The sequence below is a fragment of the Mizuhopecten yessoensis genome, unplaced genomic scaffold (genome assembly GCF_002113885.1).
Source record: "Mizuhopecten yessoensis strain PY_sf001 unplaced genomic scaffold, ASM211388v2 scaffold716303, whole genome shotgun sequence".
Lineage (NCBI taxonomy): Eukaryota > Metazoa > Mollusca > Bivalvia > Pectinida > Pectinidae > Mizuhopecten > Mizuhopecten yessoensis.
The window spans coordinates 196-19,410 of NW_018480049.1; the positions used below are offsets into that span (position 1 = coordinate 196).

General features: G+C 35.7%; 1 protein-coding gene across 1 annotated transcript; it reads right to left on the minus strand.

Annotated features, from left to right (window-relative positions):
* Positions 1 to 561: 561 nt before the first annotated feature.
* LOC110442839 (transmembrane protein 214-B-like) lies at positions 562 to 17,377 on the minus strand. The gene is made up of 16 exons (XM_021486666.1): positions 17,195 to 17,377; positions 14,776 to 14,990; positions 13,683 to 13,836; positions 13,240 to 13,371; positions 12,430 to 12,512; positions 11,844 to 11,949; positions 9,504 to 9,585; positions 7,698 to 7,836; positions 7,309 to 7,407; positions 6,106 to 6,197; positions 5,803 to 5,968; positions 5,528 to 5,645; positions 4,946 to 5,042; positions 4,188 to 4,356; positions 2,723 to 2,874; positions 562 to 1,752 (listed from the first exon to the last, which is right to left on the minus strand). Exons 1-16 carry the CDS (start codon positions 17,328 to 17,330, stop codon positions 1,626 to 1,628), a joined length of 2,067 nt encoding a protein of 688 aa, XP_021342341.1. The 5' UTR covers positions 17,331 to 17,377; the 3' UTR covers positions 562 to 1,625.
* Between the last annotated feature and the right edge of the window lie 1,838 nt (positions 17,378 to 19,215).

Consider the following 19,215-nt stretch of genomic DNA (forward strand, 5'->3'; position numbering starts at 1 on the left):
CTTATTTTCCCAGGAAATTCGTAGTCAAATAATTATGTGATTGTGTTTACCGTGCTAAGGGGAACAACTCTTGTGAAACCCGATATTTAGATAAGAGCATTGAATATTAATCTTTTGATTACCAGTCCTAGAAGGCCAAAACAGCTGTATGGCGCAATGGAATTCATTTTTTGGACAAGCTCAATCAAGAAGTGGTTTTTTTTAGCAACAGTGACCTTGACCTCTGGTGGACCTTGCATCGTGTGTGCATCCGTTTCTCACCTACACAGAAAGTTTGAGTTCTGTATGATGAATTGTTCTCAAGTTATCATCTGGTCAAGCACAACTTAGACAGAAGACACACACACCAATGATGGCTATATCCTCTCCCTACACACATTTTTTAGGGGGATTAAAACTAAATCTGTCAATGTAAAACTGCTTTGTTACATCTAACCAAGTATGTATCACCCTCCTCTGTAAAAGTATAGGAAAGTGACCAATGCAGCCTTTGTACTTTCATCCTCTTCAGGTCAATGTCTCACAAGAACACAACAATATATTGGTACGAGTAAATATTGCAATATAAACAAGTCCAACAATAAGTAAACATACAAAGTTATTTATTGATCTCCAAACCCGTTCATATATTAATATATGTCAATACAAGACATCAATGGATTGTATATTGTATTAAAGCCGTATTATAAAGTAATGGTTACGATGATGCCAGAAATATGCTGCAACAGATTCAGCCTGTTCTCGCGGTATTATTATTAAATAAATGATATGCGAGAACAAAACTGATGTTCATGGACAGACTCTTAATTCCCTAACAGAATTCACTTATATTTATATCTTCACATTTACAGAAAATATTGGTTCACAGTACTATTTATTTAATAAAGTAGGACTTTTGGTAATGGTTCCTGTTTTACAGGTTACAAATAAAAATCTGTGAATATTGGTTATTCATAAAACTCCTAATGAAACTTATTGATCTTATCTATTTTGTAATAAAACATATGGCACTAATACACACAATTATTTATCACATACATCTGTACGAGACAATTTTACAATGGACAGAAGTTACAAAGAGTTAAATATTTGAAAAAATACCAGATTTAAACAAAAATGTTGAAATCATTATCAAGAATAGAATCTGAGACAAATTTAGGAAACTTGCAGCATGAACAAATTGAATTTTTTTTTGAAGCCACCATATTCATAGGCAGCATCTATTTAACTCTTCCACCCACTGAAGACACATTTGAACTCTTCCAATTCAAAGGTTGGAATAGTTCATTGTGAAATTTCAGGAGTGAATCAGTTAAATCCATCAATTGCTTCAAATGTTTGTCAATGGAAGAATGAAATATTTCTGAAGAAACATGTAGAACATCTCATCATTCAAGAAAAATACTCAATTATTTATAAAAAAATCTTATCAAAATCACACTGTCTTACATATGATTTTAATACATCTTATTTTTAAGTTTCTGACATTCTCCAGCTAGGTTTCATGTATATAAACTGTTGTAGTGATGCTTCGAAAGAAATTAGGCATGCTAATATTGACCTACATTCAAAACACATGATGAAGGCATCGTTCTGTATCATTTGAAAAACTCTAGGTTTAAGGCTCAACGTCCGTTAGTCACATGTAGAATAGTCTGTTGGCACCAGGTGAAGAGACTAGAGGAGGCGAGATGTAGGGATGAGATTCCTGATGTGAGGGCTTTCTGAACACTGTCCGGTGTATAGTCGCTTCTGAAGACAAAAAAACAATGCAAAGACTTAGTATTTGACTGTCAGAGAAAAGAATTTCTCTTTTGCATCTTTTTATATATGTGAAGTAATAAACTGTTATAAATGATATCACTGCTTATTAGATAACAGTCCTGAAATCTACCAGTCTACCAGATAAAATTATTATCTACTATTCTACCTTATTAGGTAACAGTCCTGAAATCTACCAGTATATCAGGTAATAGTATTATCTACTATTCTACCTTATTAGGTAACATTCCTGAAATCTACCAGTCTACCAGGTAATAGTATTATCTACTATTCTACCTATTAACAATTCTACCATTTCATCCATCAACTAATCTTAATATCTAATATTCCATCCTAACATTGACCAGTCCATCTTTCAATTAAGAAACCTTATGATCCATTTAGTACCAAATGGTCCATAAAACTGTCTAATATTCTGCTTACAAATACACTTCCTAGAATACTTAAAGATCATCTTGTGCAATTAATGTGTACGTATATCTGGTTCAACCAGTTTGTCTGTTTTTAAATGTAACATTTTAGGGTATAAATCCTGACGGACCTACAAAGGATGATACAGGCCTTGCAAGGCTTTGTCAAAGCTCACCTAAAAGCAGCATCAGATTACTAAGTCCAACCCTATTTCATAAACAAACAACTCTGGTCCAACCGGTTCAACCCGCTTGGAGAGCAATAAATGAACGTGGCCTACATGAAGTGTACAGGAAGGGATATAATTCTTGGGGGGAAAAGGTTGTACATGGAATAATAAAGATAAGATTTGCAACTACATGGTGGACTGACCATGCTTGTACAGTTTTGTTGAAATCAGCCTGTCTTGAGGTTGGTACACAGACAAGATGATTCTAGTATACCAACCCCGACCTCTCCTTCCTCAACTTCATCACAGTTATATATACCACCAGTAAATATGTATCAGCGTATATGTACAGGTACTTACAAAATAATATTTTCTTCCACCCAATGATAGGCGAGATAAAGAAGGTTGGCCATTTGGCCACATATCCAGAAGGAGTAATCCCGAAAGAAATCCCAGGATAACCAGACATAGTTCCATAGTTGTGTCCACAGGTCCGGTGACAGTTCGTGTATCTGTTAACAGACACAACAGGATAGTTATATATCATTACAATGACACAGCAAACAACCAAAACAGTCAGAGAACATTGGTTATATAATGACATACAGCGAACAAGCTATACATCACAAATTTTACCAATCAGGTAACACTGAGTTGCAGTAGTTTAAGTAAATTCGTTGTAGAAATGATAAGGGGAGATAAGTTAGAAATTTAATTAAAGATGGTAAAAGACATTGTTCCTGCTGACAAAAATCTATGTAGATTGCTAATCACATAGAATTTTAAACCTTGACGATAAGGTTTGATTAAAGAAACAGTTTTTTGATGACTTCTAATTTTGTGGCTCTGTTGATAGGAAGTCAAAGACAATTTTGTCTGATGTAAAGACAATTAAACAGCAGAACTATACAACAGTCCTTCATGGTGGAGGTACATAGCAGCAATTCTATAAAATGAAAGGTGATGTGCCACTTCCTTCTATATCTTTATGTAGTTTTGAGGTCAAAAAAATCTGAAGAGGCAAATATTTTGATAGCTCTAATCTGCAGTGATCAGATTTTCAACCCTTATGCAGCCTAAACATTGTTGACAAATTTGAGCGAGGCCCAGTCTACAGAGAGCGGAATATTACACTTCACCTAGTCTGAACAATTTGATAGCTTTAATGAGACTCAAAGTCTAAAGGGGGCAGAATATTGGCCCTTGCAAGTCGAATGAAGCCGAGTATTAATATAATCTGGTCTAAACATTGTGTTACTTTAACAAGGCTAACAAAATAGAGGGATTAGAATATCAGTTCTTACCCAGTCTGAACACTGTGGTAGTTGAATTGAGGAAGATTCTAAATAGAGATGAGTGTTAACTCTAACCTGGTCTAAACACCAAGATAACTTTAACAAGGATAATTAAGTAAAGGGAACAGAATATCAGTTCCTACCCAGTCTAAACACTGTGGTAGTTAAATTGAGGAAGATTCTAAACAGAGTAGAGTGTTAACTCTAACCTGGTCTAAACACCAAGATAACTTTAACAAGGATAATTAAGTAAAGGGAACGGAATATCAGTTCCTACCCAGTCTAAACACTGTGGTAGTTAAATTGAGGAAGATTCTAAACAGAGTAGAGTGTTAACTCTAACCTGGTCTNAATAATTAAGTAAAGGGAACGGAATATCAGAATATCAGTCCTTACCCAGTCTAAAAATCGTGGTAGTTGAATTGAGGAAGATTCTAAACAGAGCAGAGTGTTAATTATAATCTGGTCTAAATACCGAGATAACTTTAACAAGGATAATTTAGTAAAGAAAACAGAATATCAGTTCTTACCCAGTCTAAACATTGTGATAACTTTAACGAGGCCCACAATCTGAATGGAGCTGAGAACTCAAGGAATTGGTTCCAAAACTGCAGTAAGCGGGTCCAAGCCTGCCACATGAAAGGGCCCACTGATGCCTGCACCTTACCGTAGTACAGTGGCACATTGACGCACACCCACCTGTAGGCAAAATACAAAAAAAAATTCTTAATCAAATAAACAATTAAACTATCACAATTTGTGTATTTTGTAATATAGTCCTTATGTTGGTTTTGGAGCAGTATGTGTTTCTGAGCAGCCATTTAAAAATAACAGTTTCCAGTTGGTAGTTGTGGATTTTCATTTCCATTTCATAGTTTATAGATGTGTCAATCGCAGTGCTGGCTGATTTAAACAGATTCAACAGAAATGACAGTAAAATTCAATGTTTCTTGAGGACACTGAAATGGATACTGAATCTTCCATTGCTTCATTTGTCTCTTTGCTTACAAAAACTGAATAGTGTACACTTGATAGAAAGAATTCAATGAAAGAAACTTAATTCATGTGTGATGATTAAAATAATTGTACATTTGAATTTTATTTATATGTACAATTGCAATGATTCCTATGTCAAATTACGGTTTTGATCTTATCACATCGAAATTGTTGCTTCATTAGCATAAGTAATGAAGATATATTGGTACAAACAGACTTCACTGTTACTTTAACTGACACTGTATGCTACATATGTATAGAATTAATGTATTACACATAACTGTATACATACCCATATGCCATGGAAGTATACAGGTGAACCCGTCCCCAGACCTGTTCTGTAAATCCCAAGATTCCATAATCCTCCAGAAATTGCATGGTCCGGGACGCTACAATATTGTCACATATATATCACGTTCAAATTATAGTTTCATATTCAATCCTTTTCGGTAATGCTGACCTAAAACAGTCATATTGGTTAACATCTTATACGCTTAAACATTTACAGACTGTTTACAACTTGCTGGAAGTTATGAATTCCACATTAGCTTTTCATGAAATTACCACTTGTATTTGATGTGGAAGAAAAATATTCATCCCCCTCTTTAGGAGCAAGGCAGAAAAACCTCAACCCTCAGGGTAAGATCCTTAAATGTCTGTCCTCAGAAAAGCTTTGGGCTAGACATGTAAGAGTCTTTGCCCTTGGGTCGGGATTTTTCTGTCTTACCCCCAAGGTGGGGAAAGATTAAAAAAAAAAAATCACTACATGTATGTTCATTTCTTAATTTCATTATCACAACAGAGTTCAACATGATCTATACATAAACAGGACATGCTAAGATCTGTTTCCATGCAGGATCTCAGTAATACTTACCCTTAATGGAAGAGCTGAAGTAAATGTCATAGGCAACAATTGCGGTTACCAAGGAAACAAAGAAAAACATCAGCCATCCCCATGGAAACCGAGCCTGATCCAATTTCTGTTGAAGTTCCTGTTAATGTTAAAAATAATATCAAACATAAGCTATTTTTTTATCTATTTATACCAACATTCAAATATGTGATAAGTGCAAAGTATTTTATAATCAGTAAGGTACACAGACTACAACCAAAACTGATTAAAGGGAGATAAGTCAGAGTGATGGTTACCTTGCACACGATAGAGCATTGTTCCAGTCCTTCTATGCTTGATTTGCCTTTTGAGGCCAGTTCATCATTGGTGATGGAGAAAGAACGAAGGGTTTTCTTTAGTAGCTTCTTGTCCAATGTTTTGCTGGAGGTATTCCAGGTATCAAGCAAGTGCTGCATTAACATGCTAAGGAGGAAAAAAAACCAGGAATCAAAACTTTTAAACGCTCTATTCATATTTACATATATATTCTGATGAAAAATTTAATGTAAACAGCATTTTAAAATTTTCAAAATATGAAGCTGTGAACTTGTCAGTATTACCTTGACTGCTGAATGTACTTGGTGTACATCTGGACCCACACACTGTAACACTGCTCATCTGAGGACAGACAGTATGCCAGGCTCGACATCAGCTACAACAAACATCAACAAATCGTATAAAAATAACCTTGAAGGAGAACAGACAGTTGGAAAGCCGTAACTAAATCAGCTTAACCACACATCACACTGTGAGCACTTACATAGAAGTGAATAAAAACAAACAGCAAACTCTACAAAAGTGTTCCGATTATACTGGACTCAAGAAGATTCAAGATTAAGGGAGTGAGAGGCCGGATATTAAATAACCTAGTCAAAATATGAACGAGAGAGTGACACAGCGACATGCAACATTACCATACTCACACTACTAGTTAATCCAAAATGAGCTGGGATTTTTAACAGGTATTTCATATACAGATCTGACCTTTATAGACAGGATTTGCTATACAGAGGTGTTCAATATACTGGTACATGTTAAACATATGTGACCTTTATAGAAAGCTACATGCTTTAAAGCTGACCTTTTTATTGATATGCATAGCATATGCTATACAGAGGTGGTCTTTATAGACAGGTATATGCTAAACAGAGGTGGCCTTTATAGACAGGTGTATGATATACAAGGGTGGCTTTTATAGATAGGTGTATGATATAGAGATGGTCTTTATTGACAGGTGTTTGATTTACAGAGGTGGCCTTTATAGACAGATGAATGTTATACAGAGGTGGTCTTTATAGACAGGTGTATGTTATATAAAGTTGATCTTTATAGACAGATGTATGATAAACAGAGGTGGCCTTTTCAGACAGGTGTATGCTATACAGCAGTGGTCTTTACAGACAGGTGTATGCTATATAGAGTTGGTCTTTACAGACAGATGTATGATATACAGAGGTGGCCTTTACAGACAGGTGTATGATATACAGAGGTGGTCTTTACAGACAGGTGTATGCTTGATTGATTGATTGATTGATAGATAGGTTTTTTGTCCGCTTCACTACCGAGTTCGGTTATCCAGCAGACCAGGTGTATGCTATAAGAGTTGGTCTTTATAGACAGATGTATGATATACAGAGGTGGTCTTTACAGACAGGTGTATGCTATACAGATGTGGCTTTTATTGCGGGTTTGCCTGTATCACATTGTTATACATGCCAGATGTCGGATAGGATTTCCAGCCTGTGTGAGGAGTTCAAACTTACCTCAGTCATCATCAGACGAGAAGTGCTGGTAGTAACCCTGGTCAGGTAGGACGGGAACAGGTTTCTCATGTTAGCTGTAGTGCCGCCGTACACAATCATCTGTAAGACATAGACAAGGTGTTGGTAATACCGATATTCACATTTTATGTATCTCTCCTTTTCATCATACATCTTTCTGGTTATCTTAATCACATTACAAACAATATCAAAATGATGACGAGAAGTATTTCACCCTAGAAACGGAAAAGACACCTATATAAACAACAACATCTTCAGCAAGGTTATATACAGCTGCTGGACATTTCTGTGTAGGTAACTTGAACATGTGTTCCTTCATGTCTATGAAACCCAGATCAACTCCAAGGTATACAGTTGACCATGTGTTTTACCTTGATGTCTGGGTAGATTGTCTGAAGCTTTCTACTCAGGTCCCCAGGCATCTGACGGTCCCCAAATATGAGATCCAGCAGGTAGAAGTACTCCCGGACAGTGATGACTCCATACACAGAGCTCAGGGTCTTCTTATCCCTACAACAAAATGCTATAATTTAACCACCACTCCATAAACAGAGCTCAGGGTCTTCTTATCCCTACAACAAAATCTAACAATTTAACCACCACTCCATACACATAGCTCAGGTCCTTCTTATCCCTACAACAAAATTAACAATTTAACCACCACTCCATACCCAGAGCTCAGGTTCTTCTTATCCCTACAACAAAATGTAACAACTTAACCCCCACTCCATACACAGAGCTCAGCTTCTTCTTATCCCTACAACAAAATTAACAATTTAACCACCACTCCACACACAGAGCTCAGGTCCTTCTTATCCCTCCAACAAAATGTTATAATTTAACCAGCACTCCATACACAGAGCTCAGGTTCTTCTTATCCCTACAACAAAATGCTATAATTTAACCACCACTCCATACACATAGCTCAGGTCCTTCTTATCCCTACAACAAAATTAACAATTTAAACAACACTCCATACACAGAGCTCAGGGGCATCTTATCCCTACAACAAAATGTTCTAATTTAACCACCCCCCCATACACAGAGCTCAGGTTCTTCTTATCCCTACAACAAAATCTAACAATTTAACCACCACTCCATACACAGAGCTCAGGACCTTCTTATCCCTACAACAAAATTAACAATTTAACCACCACTCCATACCCAGAGCTCAGGTTCTTCTTATCCCTACAACAAAATCTAACAATTTAACCACCACTCCATACACAGATCTCAGGTCCTTCTTATCCCTACAACAAAATTAACAATTTAACCACCACTCCATACACAGAGCTCAGGACCTTCTTATCCCTACAACAAAATTAACAATTTAAACAACACTCCATACACAGAGCTCAGGGTCTTCTTATCCCTACAACAAAATCTAACAATTTAACCACCACTCCATACACATAGCTCAGGTCCTTCTTATCCCTACAACAAAATGTTATAATTTAACCACCACTCCATACACAGAGCTCAGGGTCATCTTATCCCTACAACAAAATGTTATAATTTAACAACCACTCCAATTATAGGTACCGGTATGTGTACGCTGTCTCAGGTATGAAGAAGCGAAAGGTCTATATGGCTAATTTGCTTATTTCAGAAAATTTCATATAGATTATCAAAAAAATAACGCAAACTGAAATAATTGTTAACTGGAAAACGCTTGTATGCTTCAGATTCAAACCACTGAATGTTAAGATTTCTACAACAAAATGTACAACATCATATAAGGAATGAGCAGCGTTTTTTGGTTTTTTTTTATGCGATATGAATGCAAATCGGTTACACCCATATAGTTTAATTTATTTGTTCTAAAATAATCAATGCATTTACTGCATTTTGTATATGCGTCGTCCTTCAAACGCAATGGCGAAACAGCCTTATTTAAATCAAATTGGCGCCAATAATTAACCGTAGTCATTTGAACTTTTGACGCAGGGGCATTCTCCATGTTATCCCAATCAAAGCGACAAGACTCATTGAACAAGGTTAATATATGACGTCATAAGTAAACCATGTGTTACGTCACGAGAGTTTATGCATTCATACTCGAATGAAATGCATTTCTGCTGGTAATGTTCATATTGTGGGTTGCTGCGCAAATGTAAATATATATAAACATGATGTAAGTCTTCACCATCTGATGGTAGTGCCAGCCCTTCACTTACTCTAGCAGCTCCTCCAGGTAGTCCACACAATAGTTGGCTACTGGTCGCACCTTCAGGGTCGGCTGCATCACTTCAATCCACACTGGAACACAATACAAGTCAGTTATACTTCCAACATGTAATACAACACTCACCAATTAATATTACAATTACCACTGCTTTTAAGTGCATTCCCCAAAATGTCCACCTGAGTGTTTAATAACAACTGTGAAACATGTTTTAGCATCTTACATCAAATTTTTTCTGCAAGGTCTGGATGGAAGAGCACTGGTGTTTTAAGGTGGAAGGACACTAGGAGAAATCTGGTGCGAGTCCAGCAGGCAACCACGTAAAAATTTGGACTTTTTAAAAGGTCTTATCACCACCTTTGTGGCAATATTCCCGATATAGGAATCAAACCCCAGCCATCTTGGTGAAACATGAATGACATTCCACCTTACCACCATAGCATTTGAGAGAAATTAATTTACAACTACCGACCAACACAGTGCTTTACTTGATCCTGTGTTTTTTTATGGACAGTAATACATAGTAACTTGCCTTCATGCTGCTTTTTCTGAAGTTGTTGTTAGGAGAATGGAATATTGTGCAGTGATATTTATTTTCAAATATATGAGTGAACAAAACAATTGTACTTGTAATTTAAGAATTCAGTGATTTCAATGTATTTCAAGTTATATTGATGTGGATATAGAGGCAGCAATGCCTGCATCTACTAATATACTATTCAATCCTACTAAATTGATATTCAGCACTGGTATTATGTCATTAAAGGGGCATCACGGTGAAGTAACTTTATTTTTTGTCTTTTTTTCAAATACTACATAAACATATCAAGTGAGACTCCTTATGGAAAATAACAATCGGATTTGGCTGAAATAGATTCATAAAAATGATTAAATCTGAGAAAATCATCGGTATTTCTACCTGTCTGACCAACGTTTTGTTCAGGGATTTCCCTCTACCAGCGCATGCGCATAGCACTCCATTTCTTTGTAAACAAAATGACTCGCCGTGTGAAGTAAGCGAAAGAAAAGTGTTGTACCGTGTCAGCTACGCAACGAAAAGTTGCCAAATGGTCAAAAGATAGCGCAAGGAGTACGTTACGGAATCATTATTGCAGGTGGGCAGTATTCAAAGGAGAAAATAACTGCCGTAGCAGTTAGTACGGTGCATGTATTCTTCCGGATAGCCGGTTAAGCTGAAATGGAATCGACAGAAATGCTGGCGCTGTTTATGTTATGAATAATTATCTAAAACTATTAAGCTCGCTAGTATCTTTGTAACAGTTTGAACACAGATAAACTTAGTTCAGTATGGTAATGGGCATGTATTGGAGAGAGTTTACAGTGGTTTATGCGAAAGGAAGGGATAAGTGACTGGTTAGTTTGATTTTGCCATGAGGCCTTCCAAGGGATAACTGTTGTGATGGCCCACGGCGTATTTTCTGGGTCACCGAGATACGTGTTATCTAAGTCCGTGTATTTACATAATTAATAATATTACCGGGTTCAATGAAATAGTTTGATTTTATTATATTGCTGAATTAAACGATTATTTTTGTTGTTACATGCAAGATTTAAATTAGTACTTATATGAATACCCGGCCTCCTCTGCCCCGGCAATATATAAAAAAAAAAATCAGAAAGGTTTGTCCCTTGGTGTAGGGAAGGTGTTTAGCCCCGTAAATTCAATGTATATTTAAATATATCTACTTCATGTTTATGCCTATTATCATTGTTGACATTAAATTGTAAATGTATGACGGGTGAAGGCTGTGATAAGTTGTAAAAACTTGTGCCCCATCCCTTGTTTAATTTTATTGGCAACAAATTTATGTTTAAAGCTACATAAATTTAAATTCTGAACACTGGCAGGTGTGCAATTAACTTCTAATGATGAATAATTACGGTTCAATAAGTTTGAATACGGACTTAGAAATCATATAACTTGGTTTCATAGTGCGGTAAGAGGTTGCAGTTGCCCGACAGCCCCTCTCTGCAGGCCCCTTTGGAAACCGTTTCATCTCGCTCGCACCACTTGTGTTTACTGCCTAGTCAGGTGACGTTATCGGTGCTATTTTTAGCATGGCTTTCCCGAACAATTCAAGTGGTCAAACTGGACATTTGGAACGGACTATGAATATGGGGATAGCGAGGTAACATAAGTGGAAGTGCATACAATACATACATTCATTAAAAAAAAAAAACGCCTTTTCACGTGATGTCCCTTTAAAATGAGGCGGTAAATGGCATACATGCATTGTAATATCAGATGTATTTGAATACAGCAGTCAATTTTATGTTTTGAAATACTTTTTTTTTAACTGTTGACACTTACTTCTCAGTCCACATTTGAGATCAAAGTGACCACACTGCCCTAGTGACCACAGTATTGTCAAGCATCTACTGGACCTGTTCTGGTTGGTCTTCAAGAGCTCCAAAAACTGGAAAATCAAAAATATTTAGAATATGATGCTAAATAACACAAAGCAGCACAAGAAAAGGAAATGTCTCTTGAATTAGTATTTTTCAGCAATACACCTTTAAAATAATTGACTCCATGCTACTGATATTGAAACCTGAACTCTATAGAAGACAATTTCTTCTTTTATTTTTAGCATGCTGTGAAAAAATGCAGATTAATTTCTTTTTGAATTTTGAATTAAGGTAGGTCTGCCCTAAATAATTTGAAACATTAAAAATAATAACTACACTCTGCTTTATTACAATCACATAGAGTACAACAGGTGGATCTTTTAAAATTCTCCCCCCCCCCCCACCCCCAATTTGTTTTGGTTTTCCTCCCATGGAACATGGGTTAAATATGTTTGGTGTTTATAAGATTGATTAATATAACAATTCAAGCATTAGAGATACAAGTGCCTATCAATGTATCAAAATAAATGAAAAATATCAATGCTAACCTGGGGAAGTTTGGACAAGGCGACATCGGGTCTGACTTTAACAAGCAGCTGAATAAAGATACGGTACCCAAGAGTGGAGTGTCCTGTCAACACACACAAAAAAAGAACATGTTTAATTAAAAGTACTCTTATTACTCTTTGACTAGAAAACTTGCCGTCAAACAAATTGAAGTAATGTGTTTTAGCACAAGCATGTGGAAGTATTTAGCTAGGTGGCATAGGACTAATAGTAAGTACCTCCCATTAAAGGTGGCTTCTGCCTCCAATTCCTCCAATTGTATTGATTGTATATGAATTTATGTATTATAAAGCACCACAGAGGGAATTATTCTTACCAGACTTCAATGGCTTGCGATTATGATTCAGCCTTTTTGTCAGATTGATTCAAGCAGTAGCACCTGAAGACCCAATGAGAATCACTTCAAAGGTTGAGACACTTTTACAGAATGCAGGGTCGCGTTCGTTTATCGCGATTCAAACGGTTGAACCAGAGTTGTTTGTTTACGAAATAAGGTCGGACCTAGTAATCTTATGCTACTTTCAGGAGGAGAGCTGTGACAAAACCTTGCAAGGCCTGTATAAACTTTTGCAGGTCTGCCAGCATTTATACCCGAAAATGTTTCATTTAAAAACAGACAAACTAGTTGAATCAGATACATGAAAGCGGCTCTGTATTTTAACAGTTTTCTCTGGAATACTGATAGACGGTATATACGCTATATTTTTTAATCCTATAATACATTAACATACATTTATATGTATGATCTAACATTTCCTTGATCAATATTAACAGCCTTCTGAGACCCTTACCCTTGTTCAGCTCGGTGAGCATGGTGTTGACACAGTGATAGAACATGTGCTCCATGGTGTCCTGGGAAGCCTGCCTGATCACAGCTGTAATTGGTTGTTGACATTTCCGATCAAGGTGGCAGAGAGGAAAATCTGAAATTTATTATTGTTAATTCATTTATCTAATATTTTATATGACATTTCAATATCAAAGGCAGGTTCCCTTAAATGAATGGATAAAAGAAATATAAAATATCTTTTTGTACAAATTACACAAACTCTTTGAAACAGAAATTGTTAATAACGATGGTTTTGAAATTACAAAATACTTAATATAAACATTTCAGTAAAAATATAACTAAGCAATTATGTATCTTGCAATATACAATAATGAATTGTTTAAAAGTAAAAACCCACGAACAAAGTAAAGAAAAATGATTATAATTGTTTGTTGTTAGGCCCACCTTTTGGTTTGTTGGTGAAGACAGGATCGGACTCCGGAACATTTTCCAATTCAAGGTTCAGGAAAGAGGCCAGGTCTTTGAGCCACACCTCCCGGTTGTCAGGGAACCGTGTCTGGGTTAGAGTCAAGGTTGACTTCACATCCTCCTTTGTAATCTGGAAAATAAGTGTTCAGAAAATTCCGATATGTGTTTAACCCATTATTAGAGCTGATACAATTATTGTTATCTTCTGACTTTATTTTTCGTTGTTTTTTTGTCAACAAATCTATAGAAAAAAAATCATTTTAATCGAAGAAATCTTTAATAATGTTTTTTTTTTTAGATGGAAACAAACAAAACTGGAAAAGGAAAAGAATAACTCATTGCAAATGAATATGACGGGGAATACCAATGTACATACCGGGAACATCTAACAAATCTACTACACACAGGTAAAACATACCTCCACTGTAATGTATACTTACTAGTAACATATTTACATAACATAGGTATATTTATCATATGAATACTGTGTTATGCCCTGCCATAAAACTATCACATGAATTATATTTATGTAACGTGTGTAATATCACTCCATAAATGACGTCACAATCGAATAGGAACAATCAATGTGACGTCACTGTGAAGCGGATGCAATTTTCATTGTTTCAGAGACGGCCAAGTGCAAAATATTCGTTTCAGGTCACACTTATACAGTTTACGTTGTATCATATGATAAAAAGAATCTGTCCTAAGTTTCCCTTCATATTAGATTCATGTTACTCGCCAGAGGATCGCAAACATGAAAAATCCAAAATATTTACTTATGCCAGATCCTCTTTATATATATATTGAGTCTGAAGAATCTCCTAGAAGAGATGAAAGTACTAAAGATTCGTTGTTGAGAATTTTTCTTTTTATAATATTTCTTTGTCCGTAAGGATCTTTTTTCTGATTTATAATATATATATATATATAAAAACAAAAGACCAGAGATTCTTCGACTTTCCTAACTTGCTTTCTCCTCTTTAGAGGTTCATCAGGGGAAAATATACATATACCACACCACTGACACAGATACTAGTTAGTAGTTACACTACATTTTAACACATACAGCAGCTATAGCCTCAGCATAGTCCACTTGTTTCTTCTTGTCCTGGTCCGGCTTTCTCTTTTTCGACTGCACAGTTTTCCTGTCACCACCAGCTTTACCGTTTTGGTCCCTGCTAGACGGGGAGGACTTCTCATGGCTTCTGCTAGCTTTTAGCTCCTCCCTCCTTTCCTTTTCCAAAAACGCATCATACATGGTCACAGATTCCTTTAGTGGTTCTGAAAAAATCAAAATACAACAATCAGAGAAGACTTATTTTGATCAGTCTTAATTTATAAATTCCAGCTACCTACCGGTAGTGTCATAGCTTAAAACCCTTATAACTTCAGTTTCAGATCAAAGTTTAGAACATGGAGCACGAGTCCATACGGCAAATGCTTTTGATAACTACTGCAAAATTACTTAAAACACTTTTTCAAAGCTGCAATAACGTATCCCTTTCAGGCTTTGGCTTCCCAATTTTTTTCTAGGAGAAACTGCCTGTATTCCGCTGTCAACTGACACAATATAGTGCCAGTGGAACAACTGCATGAGAAAAATCAGGTTTGTTTTGTCAAGTATTTCACACGTATGTTATGGCCATACACACTGAACGATAATGGACTCTGTTGGAATGTATGTATGAATTGGTTTTGGGTCTGTTGACTTTACATGTAAATGTCTTTGCACCAAGGCCAGGTTTTTCCTACTGACTAGTTCTACATGTTTGTGTAAAACTAACATGGGTGGTTAAGTGGCGCAGTGGATACTGGATAACACATGTACACTTGCACTTCACCAATATGTCTTGATCCGAAGATGATATGGGTATATGTCTATGCATTTCCATGTAAGGTGACAGTACCCAAAACGGATCACCAAACCATCATTTTATTTAATTATTGAAAAATCTGAGGAGGAATTATATTTATTTATGGTTCATTGCTTGTATCAAAGGAAGAATATTGATGGGTGTTCTTGCAAACGAAATTAGCACACTTGAGATATTTATAGAGCATTCTGAAGTAACCAATCAGGGTCTCCGGTATTTGCGAATGTCAAGACCCAAATCGGATCAAGGCTTGAATTTTGCAGTATCTTAGGCCAAAAAAAAAGGTGTCTGTTTAGGGTTCCTGACCGACCCTAGCTTTTTACCCCTGACCCAAAACTTTTTGATAAAAAAACCCACAAAAAAACGCTGATTTTCGAATTTTTTGGAAGGTTCCTTGCCTTTCAAAATGGCTTCCAGCTCCTTGTTGGTGATAAATGTCATCATATGGAGTACAATTTGCCTCCAAATGAACCTTGTTTATGTAATTCTTTGTTTTACATACAATAGTAGGGTCATAATCACATGACCAAAAATATACAAAAACAAAAAACAAAAAATCTGACCTACCTACCCTAGTTTTTTTTGCCAATGCAACCCCAAACAGACTATATATTTTTTTTGGCCTTACGCTTCAAATGAATACTTTTTGTCAGCATATTAACATTTTACGATGACATTTAGAATTTATATGACAAAAAGTATTTGTATAGTGTGAATTTATTCCTATAGTCCAAAACAGAATGCATAGTCATTGCACGCACCATTTTTTTAAAACGTGATCAAAACACTGACATTTGAGTTTGAATTACGTTTTCTTGTGCTATTTGAACATAAAAACTAATCATCTGTAGACAAAAAATGTTGCATGGTCATCTATTATAAGACTAAATCATTGTTATAACTGATTTGCTGACATATTTATTTATAAGTATTTTTGCAAAAAGTTATCCGTTTTAGGTTTATGTCGGTACTTCGGTTTTCTCTTACTTTGTGCCCTACCATCTAACGTTAGACCAACAAGAATGATTTTGCTGGGAAATGCTGTGGCAAATTAACTCATTATGGTTATAAATCAAAAAAAAAAAAAACCCGTTATATTTCAAAAGCTTATATTACCATATGGACCTAAGCAGGTTGGGGACAACGGCATATGGTTAATAATCTGATAAAAGGAGCTGTATTATAATTATTAATATAATTCTCTATCTGTGTTGGTGTTCTAATTCTCATCAAAATGAGAAATTAAAAATCAAGAAAAGTTAATTCAATAAACGATTCAATGGGAAAATGACGTCTACTGCTCAGTAACGTCAGGCTGTGCTGTACATCTCTGTCCTGTGCAATGTGTCACTCCGCACTGAACCGTACAAAAACTTGAAATAATGACATAAATAACACTCATTTTTTTTTTTTTTTACAGAATTTTGTTCATTAAAACACACATTATGAATCACAAATCATATGCAATAACGATACTTATTAATAATAGACCAATAAAACACATGTTGACTGAAGTTGCACAATATAGTGAAAGTAAGTTGATGACGTTGACGAAACTGTCGAAATGCCGGTAGACTAAAGTTTGCAACCGTTCGTATACTCTTTACTTACTGTTTGCTTCGATTCTCGGCATATTGTCGATAAATTGTTTTTTCTCGTTCCGGGTAAGGTGTGGAATCTGGCTTTTGCCACTTTTCTTAGCCTTTCCAACCGTTTCCCAATGCGGAGACTGCGTTACGCTCGCCATCTTGTTCACAGGATAGTGTACATAAGCGACCCTCAACGTTTAAAAAAGGGAAAAGATGTCGCTGGTATTGTTAAAAATAAAAGATGATATGTACCGTGATGGCCAGCCTTTCGCTGGTTAATATTTGAACACATTCATTTATGAAAATGTCTAAATTTCGGAAAATGTAGGTTTGTATGTAAAATGTCATTTGAACAAACAAGAAGTTACTTAAGGGTTGACGTAACGTCTTTCAAAAGAGTTCCTCTCAGAAACCACGTGTCTGTCATAGGTTTCCGCGCGATATATATTTCCGCGTAGCCATTTTATCACGCTATATCTCGTAACTACTTGACCTGCTGGCCACTACACAAGGGTATTCTAGACATTTGGCCATCGTCTGTAAACTGACACAAAAATTACCGGAAGTCTGGAAAACATAAAACTACTAGATCTATGCAGTTGTGCTTAATACACTTTTTATCTTGCTCAAAATGGACACATACCTGAAAAAGCCCAGTGAATCGTTTCATTCATGAACCGGTCATTTTTGTAGTCTGACAAACGTACGAAAATGTCGTATGCAAATGAGGCCACATCTCCTCGCCAATTTTTTTTCAACTCCCGAAGAGCGAAGGAGACATTCTATAAACACAGTTTGCAATGAAACGTAAACCTTAAGTAGTGCAACGAACTTCCAATTTTCACCAATCTTAAAAAAAATATAATGAGATATAACTTACCACCAACCAAAACCGATATAAGTCTGCACAAAAAAATAAACAACAGATTCTATTATAACTAAATAAGTAAATTTATAAAATTACACGAATTCGTTCAAGTTGACATAATCATGTAGAGCTTAATCCATAAAAATGTCGATTTTTTAAAATTTGTTTAGATAATTAATTTGAGAGAATTTCTTTTTAGTGTATTCAAATAATTTTTCTTTGAATACTAAATCAAAATAGACACATGGAAACATATGACGGCTTCTTCCGATAGGAGAAATTTGTTAAAAAAAATGTTCTGATTTTTTTTAAATACTGTTCTCTGTTGTTAGTTTTTTGTTTCTATTAGTAGATTGTGTACATGTCCATAACAGTCACCCGCAATATCAATCGATATGAGTACGAAATCGCTTTTTAAGTGCGCGGAAATCAATAACACGATATCATTTATCGTTTTAAATAGTTAATTAATTTTCCATTTGAATTTCACTCACATTGCCATTTTTTTTAATGGCTTGCAGTACGGACTCTTAAGCTATTCATAATTAAATAAATAAAAAAGACAGTCTCTTGTAAGAATATGGCCATGCATATGGATCTTTCAAAAGTTCAAAAAAGTCCTCTAAAAAAAATTGTACAAAAGTGAAGTTTTGATAATTTATCACTGGAATAAGGACTAATGAGAGCAAAGTCGCACCTCTTTACAAATATTCGTATTTTTGGAACGACACAAACTAACCGTAACACTACTAGTCATGGGTTACGCGGTTCACTTACGCTCTCTGAAAGAACGTAAGTGAGCGTAACCCCTGGATATGAAGGATGATAGATTACTACTTGATAAAAAATATGACTAAATAAACGCAGTTTCAATTCGTCAGTTTTATTTTTGTCAATGAAGACGATATTCATGTTGTGTATCAATTTTTGACGCTGCTTTGAGGTAACAATGGGGGAAACGGAATGCATACGTTTGAGAAGAAATGAGAAGTGCATGGCTCTACACCGCAAACGTGGTAGAATTACCTATAATCCATTAATATATATTTGCGTGTTGATATTTTCGCGTAAATTTACTAATTGCGAAAAACGCGAACATTTCTATACCGCAAAAAAATCATTTTAACAGTAAGTCTTTTGTGTATGTTCTACCATTGTGGGTAACCCGCTGTGTC